Consider the following 27342-nt stretch of genomic DNA (forward strand, 5'->3'; position numbering starts at 1 on the left):
CTTCTAACTAGACAGGATAGTGATGTCGATGACACTATGATGATGTTGTTGGTGGAGACCATGAGCCTCCACACCAATCTGACGATTCCATCCAGGTCCCTGATCTGTTCCCTGACCCAGGGGATTACGATGGGGGCCTCTAAGTGTACCTATTGGAACAAACAAAATGATTTCGTGATTGAAAATCAGTTTGAAGTGATCACTGGATGATGTTAATGTTTGCCTCTATATAGAATAAACAGGGGGAAATGTTGGAACTGTATAAACATGTTATCCTATAGCCTAATTATTCTATAGCTATGATTCAAACATTTTGCTTCTATACAAATGTGCCTTTCTTGACTTGTTTGAGAGTTCAGAGTAAATTACTGAACTGTGCGGAGACTCTGTCTCTGTCTCTGTATCAGGCATTCCTGAGATTAGGTTGTCTGCCACTTTACCACAACAAAGAGCTGGGCCAAGGCCTGTTCGTGTGTTTGTGTGTGTGTGTGAATGAATTAATCTCTATCCGGGTACGCCCCCTTTTCCCCTTAGCGGATAAGAGATAATTGTTATCAGGGAAAATCCTTCAATAAATATGACTTATGGCTATTACATCGTTTAGAACGAGTGGGGAAAATGGTAGCTGACGGTTCTCCCCATCCGCTCTCCAAGCCGGTTTGAAACTTAATTAAGGATTCTCTGTGTCTTTCATTTCAGGTGTTTCATATTTACAAATGTTAAGGGTTTGAACCTAACAATATGAAACGAGACAGACACAACAGGTAGATATCCTATGGACAGGTTTATTCCATGGAGTTCCAAACTTAAAACCTACAATTCAAAAAAACGACACAGGACCTTCAAATGTTTCCAACATTATTGGCTCCATAAACATAATGCTATACACTCAGACATAAACAAATAATACCAGCAAAAGTAAAAAGCGTCCAACACTTTTCTTTTACATACATGTATTAATTCAAAAAGTCCATTACAGTAATAGCGCTTTGATTAATTTGCAGTTAAATAGTTGTTTTATTTTTCCTTTCTGTAAACAGCATGAAATACTACGTTTTGAAAGGCACCAGCTGCTACAAGCACAGTCAGAGGATCACATTGTTGGGTATGTGTTTGAGATAATTAATCAGGCATGGTGGCAAGTCCAGACTGTCAATGGAGTCGATCGTGTTGACAGTCCTCAGATGCCTCCGGATGGCCAATCGGCACTGCGAGGTCAGAGATTTCGGAGACCCTGTTGGTGATAAGGAAACACACACGGGAGAAAGACAAACAGATGGTATCAGTTGAAGAAAAAAGACAGACACACGATTAACACAAGTCAGTACTACTAGCATGGATAAAGGTTGATTGCCGTGGTGTGGGGGGGTGCAACGTCATGAAGTCATCCTAGTCTCTGTTTGAGCGAGAATGAAAGGAAATTTTTGGTGCTTGGTTTTCATCTTGTGGTTCTTATGCCACAGAAAGGTCCAAGTATGGGGAAACATGGCTGACGTGTCTATTTGATTAACATGCTCCTGTCCTCTCTCACCTCTCTCTTTTGTGAATTTGACTACATGCATGCGTCTTCATTATTCATTTAATTAAGACCCAATGGGAAACTTCTGTTTTCATCGTGTCACAATACATCCCAGCATACATTGCACACAACAAAATTGCATTTATGCCTCACCCATGTAAGGGGGCAACCCACTTGCCACTCTGAAGTGACTTCTCAGGGTAACTCAGAGTGCTGGGTGATCACTCCCCCTACCAATCCGGTGTAATAGAGGCCAACCGTCAGAGTGTGGCGTGGAACGTTAGTAAACCTCCCTCCCGAAGCCTCCTACAGCATCAGTAGCGCTGAACTATCGTACAGGTCCTTTTCTCAGCGGCTAGCAGAATGTGATGTGGAACGTTAGTAAACCTCCCTCCCGAAGCATCATACAGAATCGGTAGTGCACTGAGCTATCAGACCCTTCCTTTAAGGCCGCTTTCACATCAAGGCGGTGAAGCGTCGCGGGACGGAGGCGATTTTTACCGGCGGTGACGAAAATACATGGAAACATATCTGTCCTTCCACACCAGCCAGCAGTAGTCGTGCGTCAGCAGCGCGGGAGCCGGCTCTGCTCCGCATTAGGAAAATAGAACTCGAGCGTATTTTTCAGACAGGCGACCGGCAGTGTCCCATTCAAATGAATGGCAAAGTAGCACGCTAGCTTTGGCTGTGGGGGGGATTTTGAGCTGGTCTGGTCGCGTACACCGACGCTGTCAGTGTGAAAGGCAGAGTAGAACACACCGGCCGAAACTAAGCAGAAAGACCTCAATCGTCTCGCTTCCGTTCCGCGACACCTTGGTGTGGAGCCGGCCTAATTCAGCGGTATCGTGCCGTGTCTCCCATGCCCGAACTGACTGGTAGGTGGCGGGTTCAGCCCCGAGTGTCTGACTGCACAGGAACACCTCCGTTACAATGGTGCCATTGGGTATCGAACCGGCAACCTTTTGGGCTATCAGCCCAGCACTACACCCATGGCTCACCTATTGACTGCCCATCCCCATGACTCACCTCTCTCTTTAATCAGCAGCTCCACTGCCTCGTTCTGCTTGGTGCTCTTCTCTATGATCAGGGTGGGCAGGTACACGTTGGCCCCAAAGTCGATGAGCAGCTGCACATACTCCACTCCGCAGCCGTGCCTCAGGCACGTTTCGATCACAGTCTTGGGCTGCTTCCCGGTGGAGGGCTGCCTCTCACCGGGAAGATTGTAGTTATAGTCCGGGTCGGCGCCGTACAACAGCAGCACCCGAAAGCAGTCTATGTGCCCGTACACGGCGGACAGGTAAAGGGGGCCGCTGCACACGGCCACGCCCGAGGACCACAGGGCCACCTTGGACCTGGCGTTGACGTCGGCCCCGTGGTGGAGCAGCTGCCGCAGGATCTCGGGGTCCCCCTCGCGGGCCGCGGTCAGCACGGGGGAGCTGTTGTTAGTGGGGCAGCCGTTGGGGTCTGCGCCGGCGCGCAACAGGGCAAGCACACAGCTGAGGTAGCGTCCGCACACGGCGGTGAAGAGAGGCGTCTGGGCCTTGACGTCCAGGCAGTCCACCTCGGCCCCGTGCGCTAGCAGCACCTCCAGGCAGCGCAGGTGGCCCTTGGAGGCAGCCATGCGCAGGGGCGTCCCCGGCACGCCCCAGCCGCTCCGGTGGTTGATGACCCGCCGGTAGCGTTCTTGAGAGAGCAGCTCCAGTAGAAGCATGTGGTCATCGTTGGACACCGCCTGCTGGAGATGACAGATTTCACCGCTCACTTCCTCTTCGACGCCGAGCCTAAACTGTAGCATAAAACACTCTGGAGTGGGTGGGGGTGTTGACAAGGGTGATGGTATGTTAACACCAGTTTGTAACAATGTAAACACATAGGCAACAAGTATGTAACAAATCTTTCACACTTCTCTACATAGGCTGCCTGCCAGTACATTCTACTTGTCACAAAGTATCAAGGCAGGTCACTCATTTTAGAATCTTAGATGGGCCAGGTTTGGAGGCTACAGTAGGCCTATCACACAATTGCATCAATTACATAAATAAACAAAACAAAAAAACAACAATTTCTGCGCATACCACATACAGACAGCACCCGTGACCCGCCTCCAGCAGCACAACCGACACAAACAGGGGCTTGTTTACATGCATTCATTTTTTGGACTGATTACGTGAGCCTGTGTACGTGCTGTCTAGGGGCCTAGCCTAGTACCTCTCCTTCCCATGCTGTTAGAGTGAACAAGCAGGGTCTCAACATAAATAGCATGTGCAGCGAACGTGTCGTGATAGCTTTCACAACAAACCAACTTAAACCGCAGTGCATTTGTAGACGATAAATAACATTGCATCAAAGCTAACTACGTTAGCCACCCAAGATTACAGATAAAGTAGGCTACATGGCCGATTCCCCTCGATAGCTCCCTATAAAATGCAGTTACAACGTGGATCCATAGCGTTTTCTCCAACTCCATCCTAAGATGTGTCGTAGATGATAACAACATCACACATCGTCAATTTAAAGACTGCAAAAAACATCATAAGGTGGTTGTAAATGAGATCTGAGGTATGGTGTTAGCAAAATGGATAGGCGTAGATCTGTAATTCAGCTAATACGCCGACCGGGCGCTAGGGCTACATCTTTGCTAATCAAGGTTCTGTTAGTGCTCTAAACACACACACACACACTTAAATAATTAACGTTACATGCAATAAAACATCACACAGAAAATATCCACTCTTTAGTTAAGCGTCAAACCTTAATTTGGAGGCAATAAGAGGTCGCATGCACGATTCCTCTCACAGCACACAGCGTCAAGGACTTCTTGTCAGAGATATATTCTAGTAAGGGGAGATAGGACGGGTCCATAGAAATTAACGGTGAAGATTCGTAACGCAAATATGGCGTCTACCCGCACATCTCCCGCCTTTCTGGTAACAAGAGCCAATGTGCCTGCTGAGCTGCATTGACAGTGATCCAATCATCTGGCTGCATCGGCGCACGCGAAATTATGCACATGCTCAGTTGTGAAAAGCCGTTGCTCTCGTGCCGTTATGGAACTACTGCGCCTGCGCTCTGTCAAAAAAACCGTGAGAAAAGTGGCTCAAAAAGCTTTATTTTGACTCGTATGACACAACCAAGTAGTCTAGGTTGATCAGTTTTTCACGGTCGTTTCAACCATATGGTTTTCACAACCGCTGGGTTCCCCTCCGTCCTATACTCAGTTTCCCCATTCATTTTTCCCATTGACTCTCAGATCTGGTCTACTTAATCGCGAAATAGCACCCCGGAGGCGTCACCAAGATGGCCGCCATATGTCCCCTCTCTGTTCTTGTTTTGATGACGTAAACGCGTCAGTAACATGATGTGTGGCCAGTCCCACTCAGCTGGGACCTACCGTTCCCTTGTCATAAATAGCATATTACTATAATACACAGCGTTAACCTCACGCTTCCTATTTTGGTGTCATGCCAGACTTGATAATCCCCTCAAATTTAGCAATTAGGATGTATCTTTTACAGCATATAGACTTACAGCTTCAGTTTTTGGGAGGCCAAACTGTACTGTATTAGTCAGCAGTTCTGCAGGAAACTTGGTGGTAGTTGGAATGTGTCATCCTGGTCTGTTTCATCACAGGATATGCATTTCACAAAGCAAGTCTCCTCATCCAAGCCATTTCTGCAGCTATTTCAACAAGAGATGTGTGGAAAATAGTAAAATTAGACTAATATGAAAGCCCCACTATAGATCTAGTGGGGCTTTCATATTAGTCTAGGCCTACCGGTAATTTTACTTTTTTACACAATAGAATTACTATTTCAGTCTTGTAATTTACTGTGCTTTATCTAGCCTACTTATATTATTATTATATTTATAAATATGCATCGCTTTTGCCTCTCCAGAGGGGCACAACCCACAAATGTATGTCACAAATGTGAATCAGCTATAGTGCTGTATTATATTCTGTTTATATAGTATAAGGCAATATCCTATGTATAATACATTAAATGGTTTTAATATTTTGGACATGTACTTGACAGCTACATTATTAGTAACATCAATAGCAGCAGAAATTCTGTAGAAGTCTGCTTTTAACCACAGCCAAGTGCCCATTCAGAAAGGTTATTTGTCCAATTATTTGTATATCCTGTAATTTATTATATGAGTATTGACTGAGTACAATAATAATAATAATAATAATAATAATAATAATAATAATTATAATAATAATAATAATAATAATAAAAACATACATCACAAGATACATATAAATGGCATTTCCTTTATTTTCAACATCCACAACAACACAAACAAACATTGCACCCTGAACCTCAGCATCAACATTCCCTTAATATTCCTCTAAACGTCACCAGGACTTTTGAGTTTACACATACTGTAGTATGGCAGAGAGAGGTATGCCAAGCATTCTGGTGCATAACAAAGAGCTGGGGCTGACAAGAGACAGAGACAAGTGATAAGTGAATAGCAGTCAAAATATCCCTTTTTATACTCGCGGCAGACGGGCGGACATCAGTACGTTGATCTCCCGTCTCCATAGCAACAGCAACAGCCTATAGCTGGTTCCCTTCTGAAAAGCTACCTTCCAACAAGACAGGCCTGACAAGTCAACCCCCCTGCCTAGTTTTTGGACTGGTGTAGAGAGTCTGCTCAGACCATGGAGGAAAAGGTCTGAGATTCATAGCCATTCTGCTGCCATGTCAACATGCAAGCCTATCCTCTCCTCGAAGCTTCTGAGCATACATTCATGCACAAAATGCAGCAACAAAATCATACATACAAAAAACATGCGTGTAACAGGAGTTACATTGAAAAGATTGCTTCAATTTAAGTCTTTTGATTGCCACAAGCCATCATCCAAAAGCGCTCATTATTGAATTTCTTAATGATCACAAAAAAATAAACAGTGCTTATTATCAGTGTGCACACTGGAGCTTTACGAAACAGTCATCGGTCCCCTTGTGCATTCAACCACAGTGTGAAACAGACTCTAGGGGTGCCAGTCAATTCATCAAACTGTTTTATATCGGGCATTCATTTAACATTCCTACTACAAACGGGATACAGTGTATCTGGTAGGAAATTAAGCTTTTAACACATTAGGAGATGCGTCTGTGTTGGTTTGACAACCAGTGTAATTCCTCCGATTGATCCCATTTGTGTTTTCATTGTTAGATGAAAGTCCAATATGTTCCTTAATTTCCCTCGGAATTCATAAATGATACTTTACTCTATAAAACTGACTTTGCCCAGCTCAACAGTGAAGATGAAGGACAGAGAAAAGGCCACGAGTTTTAAGAAATGACTGGCACCCTAGTTCATATGGCCACTGGTAAGACATCAGATTAAAACACCCATTTTGTTGGCACTTCAAAGCATCTTAAGAATATGTCCGTCCCTCCAAGGCAGTGCTTTGCTACTTTGGCCAACAGAACAAAACACTAGTATTGCAGTTTCAATTCCCTTTCCAACCCTGGTTTTACTAAACCCCAGTGGCAATGTACTTTGACACATCATATGGGCAGCCATGTTTATTACGTAATGGCTTGGGTAAACTTTATATATATATGAATATGTACAAACTTTTGACATATCAGGACACGAAATGAATAAGAAACAATGTACAAAAAAACACAATAAAAACTAGTAAACATAAAACTTTGCTTTGATCATATCCTCTTTCTTCACATAGCATTTCTTTTTGAAAAGGCGACCAACCAATTAAGACAGTGGTTCTCTATGAAATATAATGCATTCATTGGACGAAATGGCTCTCTGTGACCATTTGGCCTCATTTGAAACACATAACGATATTGAACTTGGTCAGACCGCAAAACAAAGAAACGATAATAAAAAAAACCTACAAGAAATTTTATTGCCTAGCTGTAAAATATATTACATGATTTACTGTGGACAAAAGGCCTCTTGATGTACTTTATGGATTCCGCAAACAGCCAAGCTGGAAAGATTTCTCATTCATCAAGCTATTGAGCTTGTGGAGCATAAACGATAAAACATGAGCTTGGGTGCGCCCCAATCCCCCTTGGCAGGTGTGTTGCTCATAAACAATAGAAAACAGTCATCTGACGGCACTGGGGCCTTTCAGACACGAGTGCTATTTATTTCCCCCAGTCTTCTGGAGTGTGTGCTTCTCTCTCTAGCTTACTGTAGGGGTCCTAGCGATGCCTAGCGACTCACCACTCTCACTCTGTCGCCAAGGAGATCTCAGAACAGGCCTGTGTGCCGTCCTCCTTCAGATCTTCCAGGTCCATGGTAACAGCAGCTCTACCTGTTTCCTCATCTACTGAGTCGGAGTCTGGAAAATGCTCTGACTGATCACCGTTCATGCATCCACCATCATCATCATCATCACCACCATCACCACCACCACTGCCAACAGTATCGTTATCCAGGCCGTTTTTCAAGCCGTTGAAATCACCGTTTGTTGGCTGGTTGAAGGGCGAGGTAGGTGGAGACAGGGGGTCGCTGCATTGCTTTGTAGGTGAAGAGGAGAGCGGTCCAGCTGGGTCATCCAGGACCCCATCAGCAACCGCCAACTGCTGCAGAGTGAAGAAGATTTATATAAATGGGTTACTCATGACAGATAAATAGACAAAAACAAACAAACAAATAAACAATGTGTCTGTCTCAAGCCCTACTAAACAAGATAGTCAGATGTATAAGTAAAGCAGATTTGAAAATGGATTTAAAAAAAAAGAAAAAAAAACTTATACTATACTGTTCATGTGTAGACAAACAAACAAACAAACAGTGTATGTCCCAGAATGCCACTAACCCTCTGCAAGTCCAGCATGTTTTTCTCCCCCTCAGACTTCTTCTGGGTTAGGGAGAGCAGATGCTCCAATACAGACTGTTTAGGATGCATGCCCTTGTCATAGTGGTTGTACATGCCACACCAGAACCTACCGGAAAACACATGTACAGACAGACAACACATTCAAATTCAATACATTTCATTGAAAACTACATTCTGATGATTTCCTTGTATGACCTGTGCATATGAAGAAAGTGACAATAAAAGCTAACTTGACTTGATGTACTACTAGCCTCGCATATTATATGTAACAATAGTGACCTAAATTCCAATCTTTTAAACAGTTGTTGCAGATACTGAACCCGTACTTGAAATGTAGTGGCAGAGTGTTTGGTCGGAGAGCACCAGTCTTGCGTTTGTAGAGTGGATTGATGTACTGCTTCTCCTGATCCAGAAGATGCGGCCACAAAGAGAACGTCCTTTCCTGGAGCCTGATGAAAGATACATACAGTACATACATACACAATACAAAGGAAGATAAAAGAAATGAGAAAGAATATTTCCAATTCACAGCCAAAGTGTTAATGTAATATACAACATATTGCGCTAATGTGGGACATTTTTTTATTTTTTTGTACTGAGTTCTATTAATTGTAGAAACACAAACCCATATGGTCACATACAGTAGATGTACTGTACAACGCCGTTAAGTTAAAAAATCCACTTACTTTCAATAAATTAATTGAGGTGCCTCAAATTAGGCAGTATTCCACTTAACTCATTCTGTGCCAGCCATTTTCAAATTCAGACCGGGGGGTTGCCAGGCTTTTTTCAACGTTTGAGTGATTTTTCAAGAGCCATAAAAATTGAGTAATTTTTCCATGTGAACAACAAATATACCAGATCAACGTGTTAGGCCCCACCCCCCATACAAAAACGCAATTGACTTGATATCAAGTCTTTGGCACTGTGCCATACATTCTGAAAAGACTCGTTTTCAAGTCCATGGCACTCAAAGAGCTACGGACATTTGACCTAATATGATGTGACATGAGGTGGCCAAGCAGTCATCTCTCTCTCTCTCTCTCTCTCTCTCTCTCTCACACCTCATCTCCTGCCTCTCCTTCTGGCAGTTGCCCAGGAAGTTCCCGTACTGGCAGGAGTAGACGTTGTCGTGGATGTGGATGAGGAAGCGCTCGTTGAACTGGAAGACGCAGGGGAACTGCTCCATCAGCTGCCACACGCACTCCATGAACTGAGTGAAGACCGGAGACACCTCCTTAGGGTCGCCATCCAGGTGCCCGCATCTGAACACACACACACACACACACACACACACACACACACACACACACACACACACACACACACACACACACACACACACACACACACACACACACAGTGAAATATATTATATATATATGTGTGTGTGTGTGTGTGTGTGTGAGTGAGAGAGTGAGAGTGAGATTGAGTGCGCGTGTGTGTTTGTGTGTGGTGTGTGTGTGTGTGACAATATACATTTGCATAATGCAGCGTCAGGGGGTGGATTAGAGAACTGTGGCGACTGAGTTTTGTGTCTGTGCACTATACCTACCTATGTGTAAACTTATGGCCCATGGAAATCCATTCTTTTTCTATCAGCACCTTGAGAAAATAAAGTTTAAAAGCAGTAATGAATAGCTACTTAATCAATTTCCGTACCGTCATAAGTAAAATACAGCGTAAAAAGGGTGATACATAAAGGTTGACAGACTTTTAAAAGCTGCCTATGTACTTCATCCATTGTAATATCATGTTGAGTCAAATAGTGTTAAGAGGATGTCTCACCATGAGGCCTTTGATTGTGCGGTAGTAGGGGTCAAGGAGGACACAGGCCAGGGAGCAGACCTGAGCCGTCCTGTCCCAGCCGTCAGAGCAGTGGACCAGCACACTGGCTTTCTCATCCGCAACAGCCTTTAAAAACATGCAGAGTACACAAGTCAGTGAACCCTTAAACATGCTCCTACTGGATTTAAATGTGCAACGTTGTTTTTGTTAGAAAATCAATTATTCAATAAGTCTATTCAGGGTAGAAAACAGGCAATAAATTATGGTTATGATTGAAATCAGCAAAAATGTTTCAAAGGTTACGAGTACATGACTACCCAATAGCAAAGGTTACATGCCTACTGTCCCATACCTGACATTTGGGACTATAATCGCTCCTTCAGCCCTGCATCAATTATGTAAGATTTATACAGTCCCAGGAAAAAGTTTGTACACCCTTTGAAATTTCTTACCTTTCTGTCAAAATTGGTCATAAAACATGGTTTGATCTTCCCGGAAATCGCAAGAAGGAACAACCAGAGTCTGCTTTAATTAATTCAATCCAAACATTTACAAGTTTTTATATTTTCATTGGCCATAAGATGTAAACATTCACAGGACAGCAAGGCATAAGTAAGTACACCCTTGCATTCAATAGGTTTTAACCCTAAGTTAGTCGCAATAACCTCAACCAGATGTTTCCTGTAGTTGCAGATCAGATTAACAAAACAATCTGCATGTATCTGGTCTCCCTCTTCTTTAGAAAACTGCCTCTCGTCAGCAAGGTTTGTGGGATGTCTGGAGTGCATAGCTTTCTTGACTTCATGCCATATAATCTCAATTGTTTTTTGTCAGGGCTTTGACTGGGCTATTCCAGAATGTGTATTTCATTATTATGAAGCCATTCTAAAGTCGATTTGCTTCTAAAGTATGGGTTGTTATCACATTTCAGCACCCATCCTCTTGTGTGCTTCAACTGTGTGACAGACTACCTCACTTTTTTTCTGTAAAATATCTCGATAAACTTCTGAGTTCATTGTTCCACTGATGATAGCAAACTCAAAAGGGCCTGAGGCAGCAAGGTAGCCGCATATAATGATGCTCCGGCCACCATACTCAAAGGCGGAGATGATGTTTTGGTGAAGGTGTGGTTCTCCAGTTCTCCTCCAAACATGACATTGTGTGTTCCCCTGAACAATTCAACTTTGGTTTCAACGTTGGTCTACAGAATATTTTGCAGTAATTTTATGAAGCATATAAATGCTTTTTCGCAAACCTCAAAGGTGCAGCAATATTTTTTTGGACAGAAACCCCATTAATTTTAGATTGGCAGAATGAATCCCATTTTTAGCTATTCTTGGTTACATTTCCTCTTCTGAGTATGGTGGCGGGAGCATCATTATATGCGGCTACCTTGCTGCCTCAGGTCCTTGACAGTTTGCTATTATCAGTGGAACAATGAACTAAAGTTTATTGTGATATTTTACAGAAAAAAACCTGAGGAAGTCTGTCACACAGTTGAAGCACACAAGAGTATGGGTCCTGAAATGTGACAACAACCCATACTTTAGAAGCAAATCGACTTTAGAATGGCTTCATAATAATGAAATACACATTCTGAAATAGCCCAGTAAAAGCCCTGACAAAAAACAATTGAGATTAAATGACATGAAGTCAAGAAAGCTATGCACTCCAGACATCCCACAAACCTTGCTGACAAGAGGCAGTTCTCTAAAGAAGAGGGAGACAAGATACAAACAGATTGTTTTGTTAATCTGATCTGCAACTACAGGACAAGTCTGGTTGATGATATTGCAACTAACTGAGGGTTAAAACCTACTTAATGCAAGGGTGTACTTACTTATGCCCTGCTCTCCTGTGAATGTTATGGCCTTATGACCAATACAAATATGATAACATGTAAATGTTTGGGTGGAATTAATTAAAGCAGACTCTGATTGTTCCTTCTTGAGATTTCCGGGAAGATCCGACCATGTTTTATGATGAATTTTGACAAAAATGTAAGAAATTTCAAAGGGTGTACAAACTTTTTCTTGGGACTGTAAGTATCTGTCTTGCTCCTTATTGATAATACAGTCAAGGATGGACCGGGTACATCCATTACTACGCCACACAGAAGAATACAAGACAGGCATAATCCCAAATCTAATAGAGGTGCAGCACCTTGGCCAGGAACACCCCTGCATCCATCACTGCCTTGATGTGCTTGAGCCAGCCAGAGTTCTCCAGCCCCGTCAGGTAGTCACTCATGGACGGGGACTTCATTGCACAAACTGTGGACCGGGAAAAGGATAATATGAAGATCCCAGGAAAATGGTGCTAGAGGAGAGTAATGTAACTTTATTGATCACCAAGGAAATTAAGTTGAGGAGTCCAGGAGTATACACAAATACATAGATTATGATCTTCGTACATGGCATGACAAGCAGTCAAGTTCATTTACATAACAGTCACTGTAGTTTTACAGTAAGAACTGACAACAATGAAATCAACATTGATCTTCCAATGCACTCCATCAGGCATGAGTCAGAGAACAAACAACATGACTAAACTGTGAATCACAGGGATGCCAATATAACAATCCAGCCTCAAGAGACTGTCTCTGGGAAGGGCTTGATGATATGGCAAAAATGATCACGACATAACTTTTAATACGATCCCATATAGGTTTTTAATCAAAATGTATTTCTCCTGATTTTGACCATTTCTGACCAGCCATTGACAATGTGACACCATTCTTAGTCCAAAATGGCTTATGGGATTCAGGGATCCAGGCTGAACATCATGATTAACCTGAATTTTATCATCATCTTGATCTAATTCAATCACTCAGCCTGTTTCTGACAGACATTTACGTTATCTGGGTTAAAGCCTTTGAGTTGTAACCACAACAGGCAAATTCTCTCATCAGAGGGGGAAAGACCAGATAGATATCCAGACAATCCAGAATAATTAAAAAAAACACACAAGGAGGAGTAAACATATTAAGTGACTGTGCTAACGCTAGAGGGAACATTCAATAGTTAAATTCGGTCTATGACACAATGCTTCCAAAATAGTTTCAGTGTTAACATAACATTACATTAAACTTAGAGGTTATTGGTTACAGTCCCTGGAGCAGTATGGGGTTACTTGCCTTGCTCAAGGGCACCTCAACCATTGAATGTGGTACAGAGTGGAAGGGTTGAATTCGAACCTGCAACCCTCTTATCTAAATCCCATCTCCTTAACCATAAGGCTACAGCTGCCCCGTGTTTTATCAAATTCAAAGGGGGGAAGCCATTCCTTAATTTGCCTTTTCACTGTGCATGGACTGTGACTGCTCTGAGCAAGTTTGATGGAGCAGAGATTCTCTAAGTAATTTCCGAGAAGACCATTCTGTTTCCAACAAGTAGGACAACTACACACAAACATCACTTTGTATTCTGTGTTGCTTTGAAAGCGAGAGGCTGATAAGTGAATGCCTTCTCTCTCACCTGAATGATCTGGCAAGCGTCAGCCAGCAGCGTCTTATCAGATGACCAAAAGAATCTTATCTTGTGAAACTCTGCCTGGGTAAGACCCACATACTGTCTCACAATGCCTGGTAAGCAGTGAGGAAATGGGTCTCCATTGTTGCTTTGGCTAATTTAACCCCCTAATGGCATACATCTACAGTATAAAATCTGTTTAGGGATCATTCTGCTAACAGCACCAAAACAAGAGAAACAGGGAGTCAACGTATAACATTGAATAGTCTATGTAAGTGTGCACAGCCTTGCAACATTCTCCAGTGTCCACTGTCCACATCTTACATTTTTCCTTGTGAAAAATCTCCTCACAGTATTTCGTTTTTTGGGTTTTTTTTTAAAACTATAACATTACTGATTTTGTGAATCGCTTAAAGAGGGTGTGTCTGCAATACAAATGCAGATATAAATACCTTCAAGTAGTTTCTGGAGGCTGTTCCTCATAACGTGGATGTTCTCAATGCCCTGGAAGTTGAATCGGATGTTTGTGTAATTGTCCTCGTTCTCGTAGCCTTTCCCTGCCGCTCGATTGGCCATGGCGTTCAGCTGTTGGCGAGAGGAGATAGAGGAGATGTGTTAGCTTTGCTTGGGGTGCATCAAAAACATTAGAACATTAGAGAAGAGTCCATGGGAAAAGCTGCATGGACACAAAGAACAGAAAGCGAGAAAACACAAATCATAGGTTTGATTTTAGATTTTATTGTCAATTTTATTATCAAGTCAATGTTACTTGAACATTCTTCTTGTTGGAGATTATAGGCGGGAATGCTTTTGGAAAAGCCAGGGCTCCAATGCAACTACCAACAGGTGGAGTAATAACCTTAAGTTGGACAATGTGATTTGGGTGACAATGTCCATTCTTCCTGGGCCCTTCCATGCAAAGAGTGCATCTCCAATGTGATCCACTATGTTAGCAGAGAGAATACAAGAATCTTACCATCTCTGACGTTAGGGTCATTCTACCCAAAGCATTCTGGAATCAGCTGTTATCTGCTCTTAACAGAGGAATCTGAACATTCCGGCAGCTCATCCATTAAGACCATTCAGCCGACGCGTCTCTGCTGTTGTTCCCTCTGACTGCCCTGGGGCCTCATGTGTCTACCAGCTACCATAAGCAGCATCCCACTGATTGTCCAACTTACACATACCACAGCAGGCTATGTCTATGTACCGTATGTACGCATACCTTAATCTGACCTTTACAGGGTCAAATGTCTTGCATGTTGCTGATGGTCCAAGTTCCACGTAACACAGCAGGTTTGTTTGCAGGAGTGTCAGAAATGTCTGACTGGGGTTTAGAAAGTTAAAACCTACTGCAAATCTGATCCAACCAGCTCAGGATTAGCCAAACATAACAAGCGGTCAAGACTGGCTACTCAGCTAATCAACAACTAAGTCACCCGTATAAGAGGGAAAGTGTGGCAGGGTTTTAACTTTTTGACCTTGTGATCGACACCTTATGTGAGTGCTGCTGGCCATGGAGGGATGGATTAGGCTTTCATTAAATTTGACTGGAGAGAGTGACTACCTCCCGCCCTCCATACAAGTCAAAGGCCAGGGTAAGTTAGCAAATTCTGCCAATGGATGGTAAACAACCTGCTGAACTAAGGCTCTGAGGCAGCTCTGAGCTGGCAGCAGATGGCTGCAACAATGCCCAGCTGGAAATGACGCATGAAACAACACTGATTTTGTTGGATTTTATTTAAAAAGAGATATTTCCCAGTCCACTTATGCCTCTTTTCCACTGCTGGTTTTCTGGTAGACCTACAGCTATACACAGCGCGACTCGGTCGCCACTTTTTGCTTTAAGATTGAGCTGTGTCGTGCCTATTCGAAAAGCAAAAAGTGGCGTCTGACTCGTGCTGTGTCGAGTTGTAGGTCTACCAGAAAAACAGCAACAATGTACCCAGGGCTCTAAATTAACACCAGCTAACCGGTCAAATGCTGGTGAAATTTCAGTTTGGCTGGTAGAAAAGACCAACTCACTAGGCACTTTGGCCCATTAGCGAGAGTGTGTTTGGCTAGTAGGAACAACATCTACTAAACATATTGGCTGGTGATGAAAAAAGTTAATTTAGAGCCCTGAATGTACCTACAGAATTTGCCCATACAACCGAAATTAGCAGTGTCTCATGAACATACGGACAGTCATCGTAAATGCAAAATCATTGGTCACCCACCAATGTGTGTGCGCACAAGAGCTCGTACCTAATTGGCGTTGGCGCATGAAAGTGGTTCCAATTCTGGCTAATTCCGCTCCAGTGTGGCACCATATTTGAAATGGCAAATGCTAATTGGCTGAAGCTAATGCGGTGCTTCCTTGACCCTGCCTGGCGCTGCCTAGTGCTTACCTTAGGTCGGGTGTCCACCACGTACATGAAGGAGGAGTTGGGGTTAGCCTGCTGGATGGCCTCGATCATCTGCTCATCCTCCACACACCGAGCACTGAAGCCAGACAGAGGCTGACTGCAGCGACAGATAGCTGCCTGCAAACCAGCAAGGAAAAGGCATTGGAAAAGTCCAAATGGAGGAGGTGAATATGTCAGTCAGTGTGACTCTGGTTATGCCTCACTCTCTCTCTCTCTCACACACACACACACACACACCATAATGCAACCTGCATTCCATAAATACACAACAATGCCCTTAAGGTATTCTTAGGTATCCTCTGCTGATGCCTAGCCTCTGAATCTCTCATACAACGCTTTTTGTCACACTCACCCACACTCGCACGCACGCACGCACGCACACACACACAATTCCTTAAATAGAGAGCTGTGTGTATGTGCTCTTAGCCATTTAAAACCATGTCAGATGCTCATAATAGTTAGTGTGGTGAGAGCTTCCGCTAGCAGAGGCTGGGTGAAAAGTGGGCTGTGGTGAGGGTGTTTTGAGAGCACGACCTGAGGGCCTGAGGTGGGTCTATTAATAAAAGGCCAAGATAACGCTCAACCTCCAGTGGCTGAAGGTCAAGGTAAACTTCCGTTTTCCGTTGGTCCCACACCTGTATATCAACTAACTGCAATTCTGTGTCAACCAACCAGAGGTATGCGTACCACTAGGGGTACACGAGCACATTGCACGGGGTACATGGGGAAAAATAATAACAACAAATCTGTGGAGCATAGTCACATTGGTATAGAGGAAGAGATATACCTAGTGCATGAGTTAGGGGGTACTCATGGTATGACAAAAATGCTTAAAGGGTACTCAATACAAAAAAGGCTGAAAACATAGTGTTTGAAGAAATCAATATAAATGTTAATAAATAAGTGAAACCAAAAGGTGTCAAAGCTGAGGAGTGTGGACTGTGGTCAACGTGTGTTAGTGGAAGCAGGCCCTGAGGCCCACAGCACTCGGTTGACAACATAGAGATGCATCACAGACCTATAGCCACCATCCTCTCTGATACAGTATGCATCCACCAGTCACATGACAGAACAGAAGCTGACAAGATAGTCAACTACACTTGGAGGTAGACTAGGAGGTTTGGAAAAAAACGCTCTCCAACTAGAGGTGAGACATGCATAATGTCATTTCAAAAAGTAAGCTTTAAAAATAAATACATAGTCCACATCGGTGAAAAGACAAGAGTTAAACATTTACAGATACTGCATATTTTGGACGGTGAGTAACAATGACCTCAAATTCAAAGAGGTGATTTGGGTGGTGATGATGAGGCCAGCATTGGCTGTCCACTTGCCTTGGTGTCCTTGTGGTAGTAGGAGAGGACGGGTAACCTCCCCCTGCTCCTGAACTTGGCGCTGCCCAGTACAGTGGCCTGACTGGCACCTTTGGGGACGTTCAGCATGGACGGATAAGTACTGCACATCTGAAGACACAAAACAGTCCTTTAAAGGGCATTTACTTAGATAAGAAACGAGAAGGAAATGGAAAAGGAAATGAGAATTTGAAGAAAGCTACAGTACATTTGACACGTGCACCTAAAGAAAACGGGTAAAGCAGACCCTGTAGGAATTAAGAAACCACAACCGTGTTTAACTACAAGCACTCAGAGAGTGCAAACCTCCGCCATGGCCATGGGGTTACACCCCAAGTTTTTTTTTTCCAAGTCTTTCTGCCTTGTTTTTTTGCAGTTAGAAACTGAAGTGTCAAAATTCGCCGTATCCCACAATGGTGAAGAATCTTTTTTTGTGAGCTGAATCGCCAAAAAATTGTAATCACTCATCCATTTTGTCATTTCCAACAACTCCACAAAATTTCAGCAACCCTTTTTGAGTTATCCTGCTGACAGACAGACAGACAAACAAAAACATACAAGACAAACAAACCAACAGGGTCGAAAACATGACTTCCTTGGCGGAGGTAACACGGGCCAGATGGCTACCTCAAAGTCCTTGTTGAGCTCGGTGGCCTCCCAGTAGTCGTTGGGCAGACCCATTCTCCTGAAGTCTGCAGCCAAGTCCACCGTGGCCCAGCCTGTCCGCCTCTCCTCCTCGTGTTGTTGGGGATTGTACAGGAATGCATAAAGCTCTTCGATGGATTCTGCAACACAAGTTGGGTGTTCACCATTTGCAGCTCTGCGGTGTGTGCATGCAATGAATGAGTCTACAGGTATACTCAACATGGGAACAGCACACCTGCCAAATGCAGAGTGGCAAATAGATTTGAGACACACAATCCTAACCAATAATTCCTTAGGTCACATGTCTCTGTAATGAATGCTTAGGCATGTGTGTGTGCGTGTGCGTGTGTGTGCGTGTGTGTGTGTGTGTGTGTGTGCGCGCGCGTGCGCGCTAGCGCCTGCTGGGAACTGCAGCACCTGTTGCCAGTGTAGGGCAAAGGTTTAACTTTGACATGGCTGACTAAAGGCCTACCACCTGTGTGTGTGTGTGTGTGTGTGTGTGTGTGTGTGTGTGTGTGTGTGTGTGTGTGTATGTGTGTGTGTATGTGTGTGTGTATGTGTGTGTGTCTGTCTGTACATAATTATTTTATAACAACCTTGCTGTGACAGCAACTGGTAGGTGCCCTGGCATGCGTGTGTGTACCGGTAATTGTCTAGTAATAATGACCTGGCTGGGAGAGGCGCAGCAGCGACTGGTAGACGTCCTGGCACTCCCTCTCCCGTGGCAGTAGCAGGTGCAGCTGGTGGAAGGTCTTACAGCGGATGAGCAGAGGGCAGCCCGAGGTGGTCAGGGGCAGCTTCTCCACCGAGCAGATGTGGTGGTGGAGGACCTGCAGCCAATGCGGAAGAAGACACACACAGTACACACACGCACTCACAACAATGCAGAATAGAATGCGGAATAGAATCCAGAATAGAACTTAACTGTTCTATTCCATTCTGTTCTATTCTATTCTATCATAGGTCTACTGTAGCTTCTCCACCGAGCAGATGTGGTGGTGGAGGACCTACAGCCATGCGGAAGAAGACACACACATAACAACAATGCAGAATGGAATGCCAGTGTTCTACAGGTATTCTGTTATATTCTATTCCATTCTATTCAATTCTATTCCATACTATAGCTTCCCCACTGAGCAAATGTGATGTGAAGAGCCTGCAGTCATGCGTAGCAAGGAGCACGCACATACGAGCACACACACACATTCACACAATCACACAATCACTCATGCATGCATCACAACGATGTAGAATAGAATGTCACTATATTCTATTCCATTCAATTCTGTTCTGTTCTGTTCTGTTCTATTCCATCACACTGTAGCATCTGCACTGAACAGATGCATTGGTGGCAGTCATGCGGAGGAAGGAATACATGCATCACAACAATACAAAATAGAAGAGTAGAATGCCTTCCATAGAATGTTATTATATTCCATTCCGTTCTATTCTATACAACACAACTTTCACTCTAAGGGCATGTGATCTGCAACTATGCAGTGACACAAACACACATGTATCACAACTGAACATAATGAAACATTATTATGATGTTATTCTTTTCTTCACCGAACAGATCTGATCATGGTGAAAAACCTGTAGAAATGCAGAGGAAGAAACACGCACATATGCATGCATCACAACAAAACAACAAAAAGAAGAATGTTATTGCATTCTAAACCAACAAAGAAGCAAATACACATGGAAGAAGATCAATACACACTAGCAGCTCATGTTAAACATGTTTAATTAATATCCATGAATAATGCTATGCCCTTCAGAAACAGTAGAGGGTCAGTTCTTTAGACTGTTAACATACACTTGTAACTGGGGGCAGCTGTGGTGTAATGGTTAGGGAGTTGGACTGTAGATCATAGGTTCAATCCCCACCCTTACCAATCCCTTCCTCCTTCCATGGCTGAAGGGTCCTTGAACAAGGCACCCATCCTCACATTGCTCCAGGGACTGTAACCCTGTACCCTGTGATATTTGTTAGTCGCTTTGAATAAAAGTGTCCGCTACATGTAATGTAATGTAACCAGCACTGGTACTATACCCAGGTCTCCATCCGGGTGTTGTTGGCAGACTCCACATAGATGAGATGTGTGGCAGTAAGGTACAGCGTGCCAGTGGCCGCTTTCTTGGTCCCATATCTGTCCAGCAGCTTCACATGCTCAACCTACGTCATGAGAAAAAGGACAAGAGAATAAGATTCATGATAAAAAAACATGTTTGTCTTTAAAAATAGGTCAACAAACAAGCAGAGGCGTGAATGTCATGTTCATAAAGTTAAAAACCCTGCCCCGATTTTCTAAAAACCCTGCCACGTTTTCTTTGTTACACTGGTGGCCAATGAATAGCTAATATGTCTGTCATAAGTGCTCATTGCAATCAGCTTATTCAAAGCTTTTTGGAATTGGATCAAAATTGTGGCAGGTTTTTTGTTGCTCTCTGAACCCTGGATGGACACAGCTGTGGAAAAACATGATACAGTGGTAGCCTCATGAACATACTGAATATTAGATCATGCTATTTGTCCAGTAGCTGCACATGTTGTCTATTTTATTTATTTTTTGCCTTTATTTTTGAGATAGGATAGTGAAGACTGCGACAGGAAGTGAGAGGGGAGAGAGAGATGGGGAAGGGTCGGCAAATGATCCGGGCAAGAATCGAACCCGGGTCAGCCGCGAAGCAGACGAGGGTCCTACCGCTAGAGCCATGGTAGGGTCGCACAAGTTCAATCTATACCATCGTGAGAATAGGAAAGCAGTTTACTGGCAAGAAAACAACATGCCAGTCTTTATAAATAATATGTAAATCAAAACCAGGCGTTCATAAAGGTTCATAAGGTGAAAAATCACACATTTTACTTTTAGATTAACACTTTGACTTCACCGTGTGGCTGTCATGACTGCCCATGATCTGCTTATTCAAAGCAGATTGGATCTTTTTTTCTTGGCTTACCAAGTCGAAAAAGCACAATATTTGGGAGCATCAACATGACCATACTGTATGCACTGTATCCATATCCACTCTCTTAATAGTCATTCTGTGGGATGCTGATTTGAATAAATAATCCAAAATCCAACACGACTCAGTGAACCATGCCAACTGACTGAAGTAATGGGTGATTCACAACTTGGTTGTATCGCCTAGCTGCAATGCATGACTGCACTTTTATTCTCACCTATTTATTTATCCTTTATTTGTCCAGGATTGTCTGTGACTCTGTGTATCACAATTTCTCGGTTTGATACAATATCGTTACAGCCCTACAAGATATTAGACCTTACTTTCACCTCTGCAGCACTGTGCATTAGATTGTGAGCATCCCTCACATTATCTTACATAACTTCGTAACCCAGTCCAGAAGCAACAGTGCACACTTGCAGAGATACCATGTAATTTGCTGGTTATGAAAGCGTAAGACGGCAGGGCAATACAATGCTCTTTCACATGATGCAATAACATAATTTCCCCCAAATACTACAGATACTGATGCACTTCAATTTGGCCATTGCTCTTTTTCTGCTCCAATCCATTTACATTTAGAGATTTAGGCCAAATAAACAGAGAATTAATTCATGTTGGTTGAGAGAGGCATCTAGGCCGGGTGACTAACCAGATATACAACTTGCAGTGGCTTGCAATTTTTATAGGCTGTTGCATTGTCAGTTTGACTGTAAGGCCAGTAGCCATTCCAGAAGAGAGCAATGTCTGAATCAAGCAAGCAGGCCCCTTCGGGACCCTTGTAAAACAATGCCAGTTCAGAATAGTGCGTGCACAGCAGGAAGACGAGCAGAAAGGAAGGAGCTAGACTCTTGCTCCCCAGACCCTGCGCTTGAGCAACACATTTGAACAACAGGCATTCGGTAGTGTAATGTCTGGCGACTGTTTTCCTTCTGTGACCACTAAACCAGTGCAAGCCTTGCTTTTTTTGTAACCACCCCGCTTGCGCACATGACATGCTGCGCGTAAAAGTCATGGTATGATTACAACTCATCTCCAGGTGCGCGCAATACGCATGAATGGGTTAAACACACACCACTTGCTTGCTTCAGCTGGATATGCGCCAAGGCTTCCTCTAGCTCTCTGGCTGTGTGCTGACATGCAGCAATTCACATCCTCTGTCTCCAACAACCTAGGCTACTTCAGCTGTCGTTATAGCTACCCAGGCGACAATAAATTAACCCCGCGTAGATGGTTTACTTATTAAAGCATTGTCAACATCCGTGGTCACATGAACCATCACACCACGCACTGTCCCTTTGGTGCACAGTACGCTATGCTCAACGCACATATACCATAACTGTTAATCAAATACCCTCACACAATATGATTCCATTATGTATTCAGAGCATATAGAGGAGGATAGAGGAGATAGAGGATAAGAGGTGAGAATTGAGATCAACCGAAACCTCAATTCTTCAGCGTAAACAAAACAACTGACAGCCAGCCAGCATGCATGCGCCAGAAAAAAGTCATGCCAAGCCTCCTGTTGCATAATGTATAGTACAGGCTTTCCAGTGCAATTCTAACTTATAATGATGAGGCGCATCTCAAAGCCACACAATTAAAACGAGTTATTGATAAATATCGAGAAAACTCTCAAGCTACAGGCTACCTGTTAGCTCACCAACTTGGCTGCGGCTTCTGGCATATGTTCACCAGTTGCATGGCAACTCAGAAAAAGTGTCAGTCTCTCACCAAACTCCATTCAAAACACTTAGCCTACCTTTGGTGTAATGATGTGCTCCATTTTTCGTCGTGGGGGACCGAGAGGGTCGTCATTCAGTACATAGGTAAGTAAAGCTTGAAATGTTGCCAAATTTGGTGAATACCACAGAGCAGAACTCTCCCCTCACTCGCTGTGCCCACTTCCTCAAGAAATCATCTCGCTATGATATTTCCTATCGAGGAGCCTTTTGATCACATGACTATTCAAAACCACGCGAGAACGCACACAGATTCACTCTTCGCCTGTGATGGCATCTGGTGGAACGCATGTGAAATCAGTGAAAGTTACCGTGCTTTTAGTTTAGTACGGGATATGTTACATAGGTTACATTTGGCATACACGTTGTCATACATTGAGTGCGTTTACATGCAGTTCAGTATCCCGAATATGAGGCTTATCCCGGTTATGATCATATTCGGGATAAGGTGTTTATATGCGCACAGAACGTTATATCCCAGTCTACATTCTTGGCCGTTATAGAATTCTCTTCAAATGCGTGTAGCCTGGATACCAGCAACAGCGTTCCATGGGAAGCCCCAATAGCCTACATGCGTCAGTATCCCGGCTTCTTTCGGAAAACTCCACCTAGCATATCCCGATTTCTCAGTATCCCGAATAAGGGCTTATTCGGGATACTGAAGTGTTTATATGCGCAAACGCAAATTCGGGATACTTAATATCCCGATCATATTCGGGATACTGAACTGCATGTATAGCCTACGCACTCATTGAAGTACATCAACATAATTTACAATTCCAAAACTACAGACCCGCATTAAAATTAAATTGCGATAGAACAACATTGTTCCATTGTTCCAACATTGTTGAATCCTGTCACCATGAGTTTGCCATCACACCAAAGTAAGTGTGTGTGTGTGTGTGTGTGTGTGTGTGTGTGTGTGTGTGTGTGTGTGTGTGTGTGTGAGAGAGAGTGTGTGTGTGTGTGTGTGTGTGTGTGTGTGTGTGTGTGTGAGTGTGAGAGAGCGAGAGAGAGAGAGTGTGTGTGTGTGTGTCTGTGAGAGAGAGAGAGAGAGCATGTGTGTGAGAGAGAGACAGAGAGAGAGTCCAGGGCCACATGACGGTATACCGCTCAGGGGGGCAAAGGTTGCTTATATATTTTTTTAAAAGATACATGAACATGCAGTTGCTGTGGCTTTAAAAGAAAAGGAAGACTGCAGAAGTTGTATTCTACCATCATAAACAGATGGGGCAGTCATGGGTAGGTTGCTGGATGGAGGTTGATGGGGCAGTCAAAGGTTGCTGGTTCGACTCCCAACCTGCCGGGTTGGTGGGGGGAGTAATGATTGAGGTACCCGGGTGGGAGACGTGACACTTTGTTTTTTCGTAACATTGGTTAAAAACCTACAAAGCTGTTATTTTTCCTTTAAAAAACAAATGTCAATGAAAGAAGATGTGATACATTATGTTTCATATTAGTCTTAGATGAGAGAAGAAACATTTTTGTTAAGATTTATGTAAAGGTTTATATGTCAAATATCCTGCGGTGTGACTGTAACATTAATGAAACCTGGAATATAATATATATATATAAATTAACCAACAACATTTTGAATAATGTATGTATATTAACTTTATATTAAGATATGTGAATGTGAAAAAACTCAAGACAGTAATATTAACTACAAGTTCAATATTTTAACCCTTGTGTTGTGTTCATAAGCTGCATACACCTGTGGTGTTCGGGTCATTTTTGACCCGTGATAACAAAACTCAGCTGTAAAATACCTAAAAACACTAGTTATCATCAAGTAATGTTTTTCATCTCATGGCTAACTTGGTATGTATTCATATCCATGGAAAAACTACTTGATGTATTCATCTTTTTGACTTTAAAGATCTTTTCTGTACTTATTTGCCAAAATCGTTTTTGATGACCAAAACTATCAAAATCTGCATAAATTCACTATTAATACCTCCTAAAGTGATACAATTAGTGATTATGTTGTCCATGTATTACAGCTGATATGAGAGTACAACAATCCCCAAATTTATTTTATTAGTTTTTCTCTAATATTAAACAATATCATCAACAGTGGCATTTGTGGTGTTCGGGTCCAAACCAACCCAAAGAGATTTATATCAGGATAAAGACCAAATGTCAACTAAATTAGTTTTTCAGTGCATAAAATTAATGTTTAAATATTTTGGATGGTTGTTTTCAATATCCCCCCCTTTATATGATTTTAGTATGTAAAAAATACAAAAAATAACAATTCTGTCAGAGTCACAGTATTCGCCATTAATGCAAGGTATTGGAAATGAACATCCAGTTGAACATGGACAAAAGTCACACTATTCATCTGAATCCCCTATGCCATGAACATGGACCATTATGTCATTGCCACATCAACTTTATGGAAAGAGCAAGACCAGTTCTACAGGTTTGGGTGCCATATGAATTTTTTGATTAATTTTTTTGGACAAAATAATGTGCAAAAATGTATTTTACAACAAATGTGCCAAAAAATCTCATTATATAATGCAGAATTGGATTCCCTGACCATGACAACATATGTAGTAGACACCAGAAATACATCGGTACTCCTTTACAACAGGCAAGATATGGACATATTGTAGTGTTGGGACTGTCCGGCGGCCATATTGGATTTGTAATTTCAAAGCTGGCAAAAAAAAGTTCAGGCAAGAAAATATAATTTTCCTCACCATAATACCAAACAGAAGCCAAAGGGCAACCAACAGATTTTCAGAAATGCATAAAACAACTAAAATCTATACAGGGTTCAATTTTGACCCCGAAAACCAAACAGGATGTAAACTTTTTTTTTTTGACTTTAAATTTACTAAATGATTAAACATTTTTTTTTGTGTGTTGAAATGTTGTGACTGAGGATTAGATGAAGCCTTATTCCAAGAAAATAAAGGAAAGTGTGTTTTTTTCACACTAAAACTTGAAAACGGGTCAAAAATGACCCAAACACAACATAAGGGTTAACACAAATTGCGTCCTGTGGGGTGAAATGTATGTCAATGTTTGTGAACGAGCTGCAAGGCCAACTACAAGGGTCTTATAGACTGGCTCCTAACCAGTCAGTACCTCAGTTATTGGAGAGTGACTGTGAAGGCTTAGGTGACTATTGATTTTTCTTTAAATTAATTTTAATTTTTTAAATATTTTTTTCTTTTTCTTTTTTTTAATTTTATTTCTTTTTTTTATTTTTTTTTTATTTTAATCTTTTTTTTTTTTTTTTTTTTTTTTTTTTTTTTATTATCTTTTTTTTTTTAATTTTTTTTATTTATTTTATTTTTTTTTCTCATTTTTTTTTATTTATTTATTTTTTAACTTTTTCTTTTTATTTTTTATTTTTTTTTTTTTTTAATTTTATTTTTTTCTACAATTTTTTCATTTTTTTTTTTATTATTTTTTCTTTTTCTTTTAACCTCTTAATATGTCTTCATATTGCAATGTTTCTGTCCTGCAATGCTTCTAGGTTCATTTCTATGGAGTCCTGTGGTGTGACTGCTTATTATAGAAGGAAAAAAAAAGTTTTTTTTATAAATGAAAACCACATATTAAGGATTAAACACAAAATCATTATCATGTTAGCCCCAACAGAGCTCAGATGTCAGTCATGTATACAAAAGATTAAAATGGCATAATGCAGGAATTTCCTGTGGTGCGAACGTCATTTTCTGTGGTGTGACATGCCTATGCAATGTGTTGATGCAGGACACATTTTCTCAAAAATGGCAAAAAAAAAATAGGCGAAATTCCATGGACCATTAAGTTTTTTTTCCAATTTTTTCAATCAATTTTTTCAGGAATTGGAAAAACTTTTATTTATTTTTTTGGTGTTACGCCCTTAAACGTCAACCACCCATCTGCATGGTACCGTCCCGCCGTACTGCTCCCTTGCAGTGCCATTGGGGGCTGCCGACTTGCACGGGTGAAGCATAAAATGCAATTTTGTTGTGTGCAGTGTGCATTGAACACTAAGTGTGCTTATGGAGTGCTGTGTCACAATGACTATGGGAGTTGGAATTTCCCAGGTGGGCTTAAAAAATGCTATTTCAGAGGATCGTATGGAACTAGGTTGATGACGTACAAACTCCAAAAGACAAGCTAGGGCCAGATGTAGAATCTTATTGACCTACATTGGACACAAGCTTGAAAACTCTGAAATTTCCAAAGCTTAATAAATGGTGTTTCTCTGGAATATGACGTTTTTTTTATCAAGAATTTTTAAAGCTTGTTTATAGTGATTTTAACTGTCTAATGGTATATTCATTGGCCTTCCCCCAACACATAATGTAATAAGATATGAAATGTGTGGAAAAATGAGACCATGCATAAAAGTTTTGGCTGCATCCATAGGAAGCAACGATCTTATGTGTCTAAAATTTGCCAAGTTATACTTAATCACGTAAATATTAATTTGACCGTTTATTAGTTTGAAAAATAAAACAGTTACATTCACGAACTGGACATACTCTCTGACTCCTTAAATAGTACACACTGGATTCTAGCTAACATACAGTAAGTATTGTAGCAAGTTTTTTATAATGTCTTTTGGAGTAGAATAGCTAGAATCCAACATCTTTCCAGTTGTAAAC

At 42.1% G+C, this 27342-nt stretch overlaps 2 protein-coding genes across 3 annotated transcripts; both read right to left on the bottom strand.

Annotated features, from left to right (window-relative positions):
- Window positions 1-765: 765 nt before the first annotated feature.
- On the bottom strand, window positions 766-4927 carry asb12a (ankyrin repeat and SOCS box-containing 12a). 2 transcript variants are annotated; one of them, XM_063203902.1, is made up of 4 exons: window positions 4842-4927; window positions 4271-4334; window positions 2546-3305; window positions 766-1234 (listed from the first exon to the last, which is right to left on the bottom strand). In XM_063203902.1, exons 1-4 carry the CDS (start codon window positions 4874-4876, stop codon window positions 1086-1088), a joined length of 1008 nt encoding a protein of 335 aa, XP_063059972.1. In that variant the 5' UTR covers window positions 4877-4927; the 3' UTR covers window positions 766-1085. The 2 variants fall into 2 exon arrangements, with proteins under 2 accessions (XP_063059972.1, XP_063059973.1); XM_063203903.1 differs by lacking the exon at window positions 4842-4927 and having other exon boundaries at window positions 2546-3322; window positions 4271-4350.
- Window positions 4928-5779: 852 nt separating this feature from the next.
- Window positions 5780-22882, bottom strand: mtmr8 (myotubularin related protein 8). The gene is made up of 14 exons (XM_063203907.1): window positions 22747-22882; window positions 20068-20190; window positions 18679-18841; window positions 17994-18151; window positions 17345-17477; window positions 15997-16127; window positions 14059-14191; window positions 12300-12409; window positions 10137-10262; window positions 9904-9953; window positions 9413-9613; window positions 8675-8797; window positions 8328-8454; window positions 5780-8091 (listed from the first exon to the last, which is right to left on the bottom strand). Exons 1-14 carry the CDS (start codon window positions 22768-22770, stop codon window positions 7735-7737), a joined length of 1959 nt encoding a protein of 652 aa, XP_063059977.1. The 5' UTR covers window positions 22771-22882; the 3' UTR covers window positions 5780-7734.
- Between the last annotated feature and the right edge of the window lie 4460 nt (window positions 22883-27342).

This window comes from Engraulis encrasicolus, chromosome 7 (assembly GCF_034702125.1).
Source record: "Engraulis encrasicolus isolate BLACKSEA-1 chromosome 7, IST_EnEncr_1.0, whole genome shotgun sequence".
Taxonomy (NCBI): Eukaryota; Metazoa; Chordata; class Actinopteri; order Clupeiformes; family Engraulidae; genus Engraulis; species Engraulis encrasicolus.

Bases quoted from the DNA above. Each gene is read 5' to 3' on its own strand.
- asb12a (XM_063203902.1), bottom strand. From the start codon at position 4,876: ATGTTACTGACGCGTTTACGTCATCAAAACAAGAA. The intron at 4,335-4,841 runs CAGAGAGGGGAC...CTCTGACAAGAA, and splicing joins TTACGTCATCAAAACAAGAA to GTCCTTGACGCTGTGTGCTG. The intron at 3,306-4,270 runs GTTTGACGCTTA...TTTATGCTACAG, and splicing joins CTTATTGCCTCCAAATTAAG to TTTAGGCTCGGCGTCGAAGA.
- mtmr8 (XM_063203907.1), bottom strand. From the start codon at position 22,770: ATGGAGCACATCATTACACCAAAG. The intron at 9,954-10,136 runs GTGAGACATCCT...TATTTTCTCAAG, and splicing joins GCACAATCAAAGGCCTCATG to GTGCTGATAGAAAAAGAATG. The intron at 8,455-8,674 runs GTACGGGTTCAG...GTTTTCCGGTAG, and splicing joins ACTCTGCCACTACATTTCAA to GTTCTGGTGTGGCATGTACA.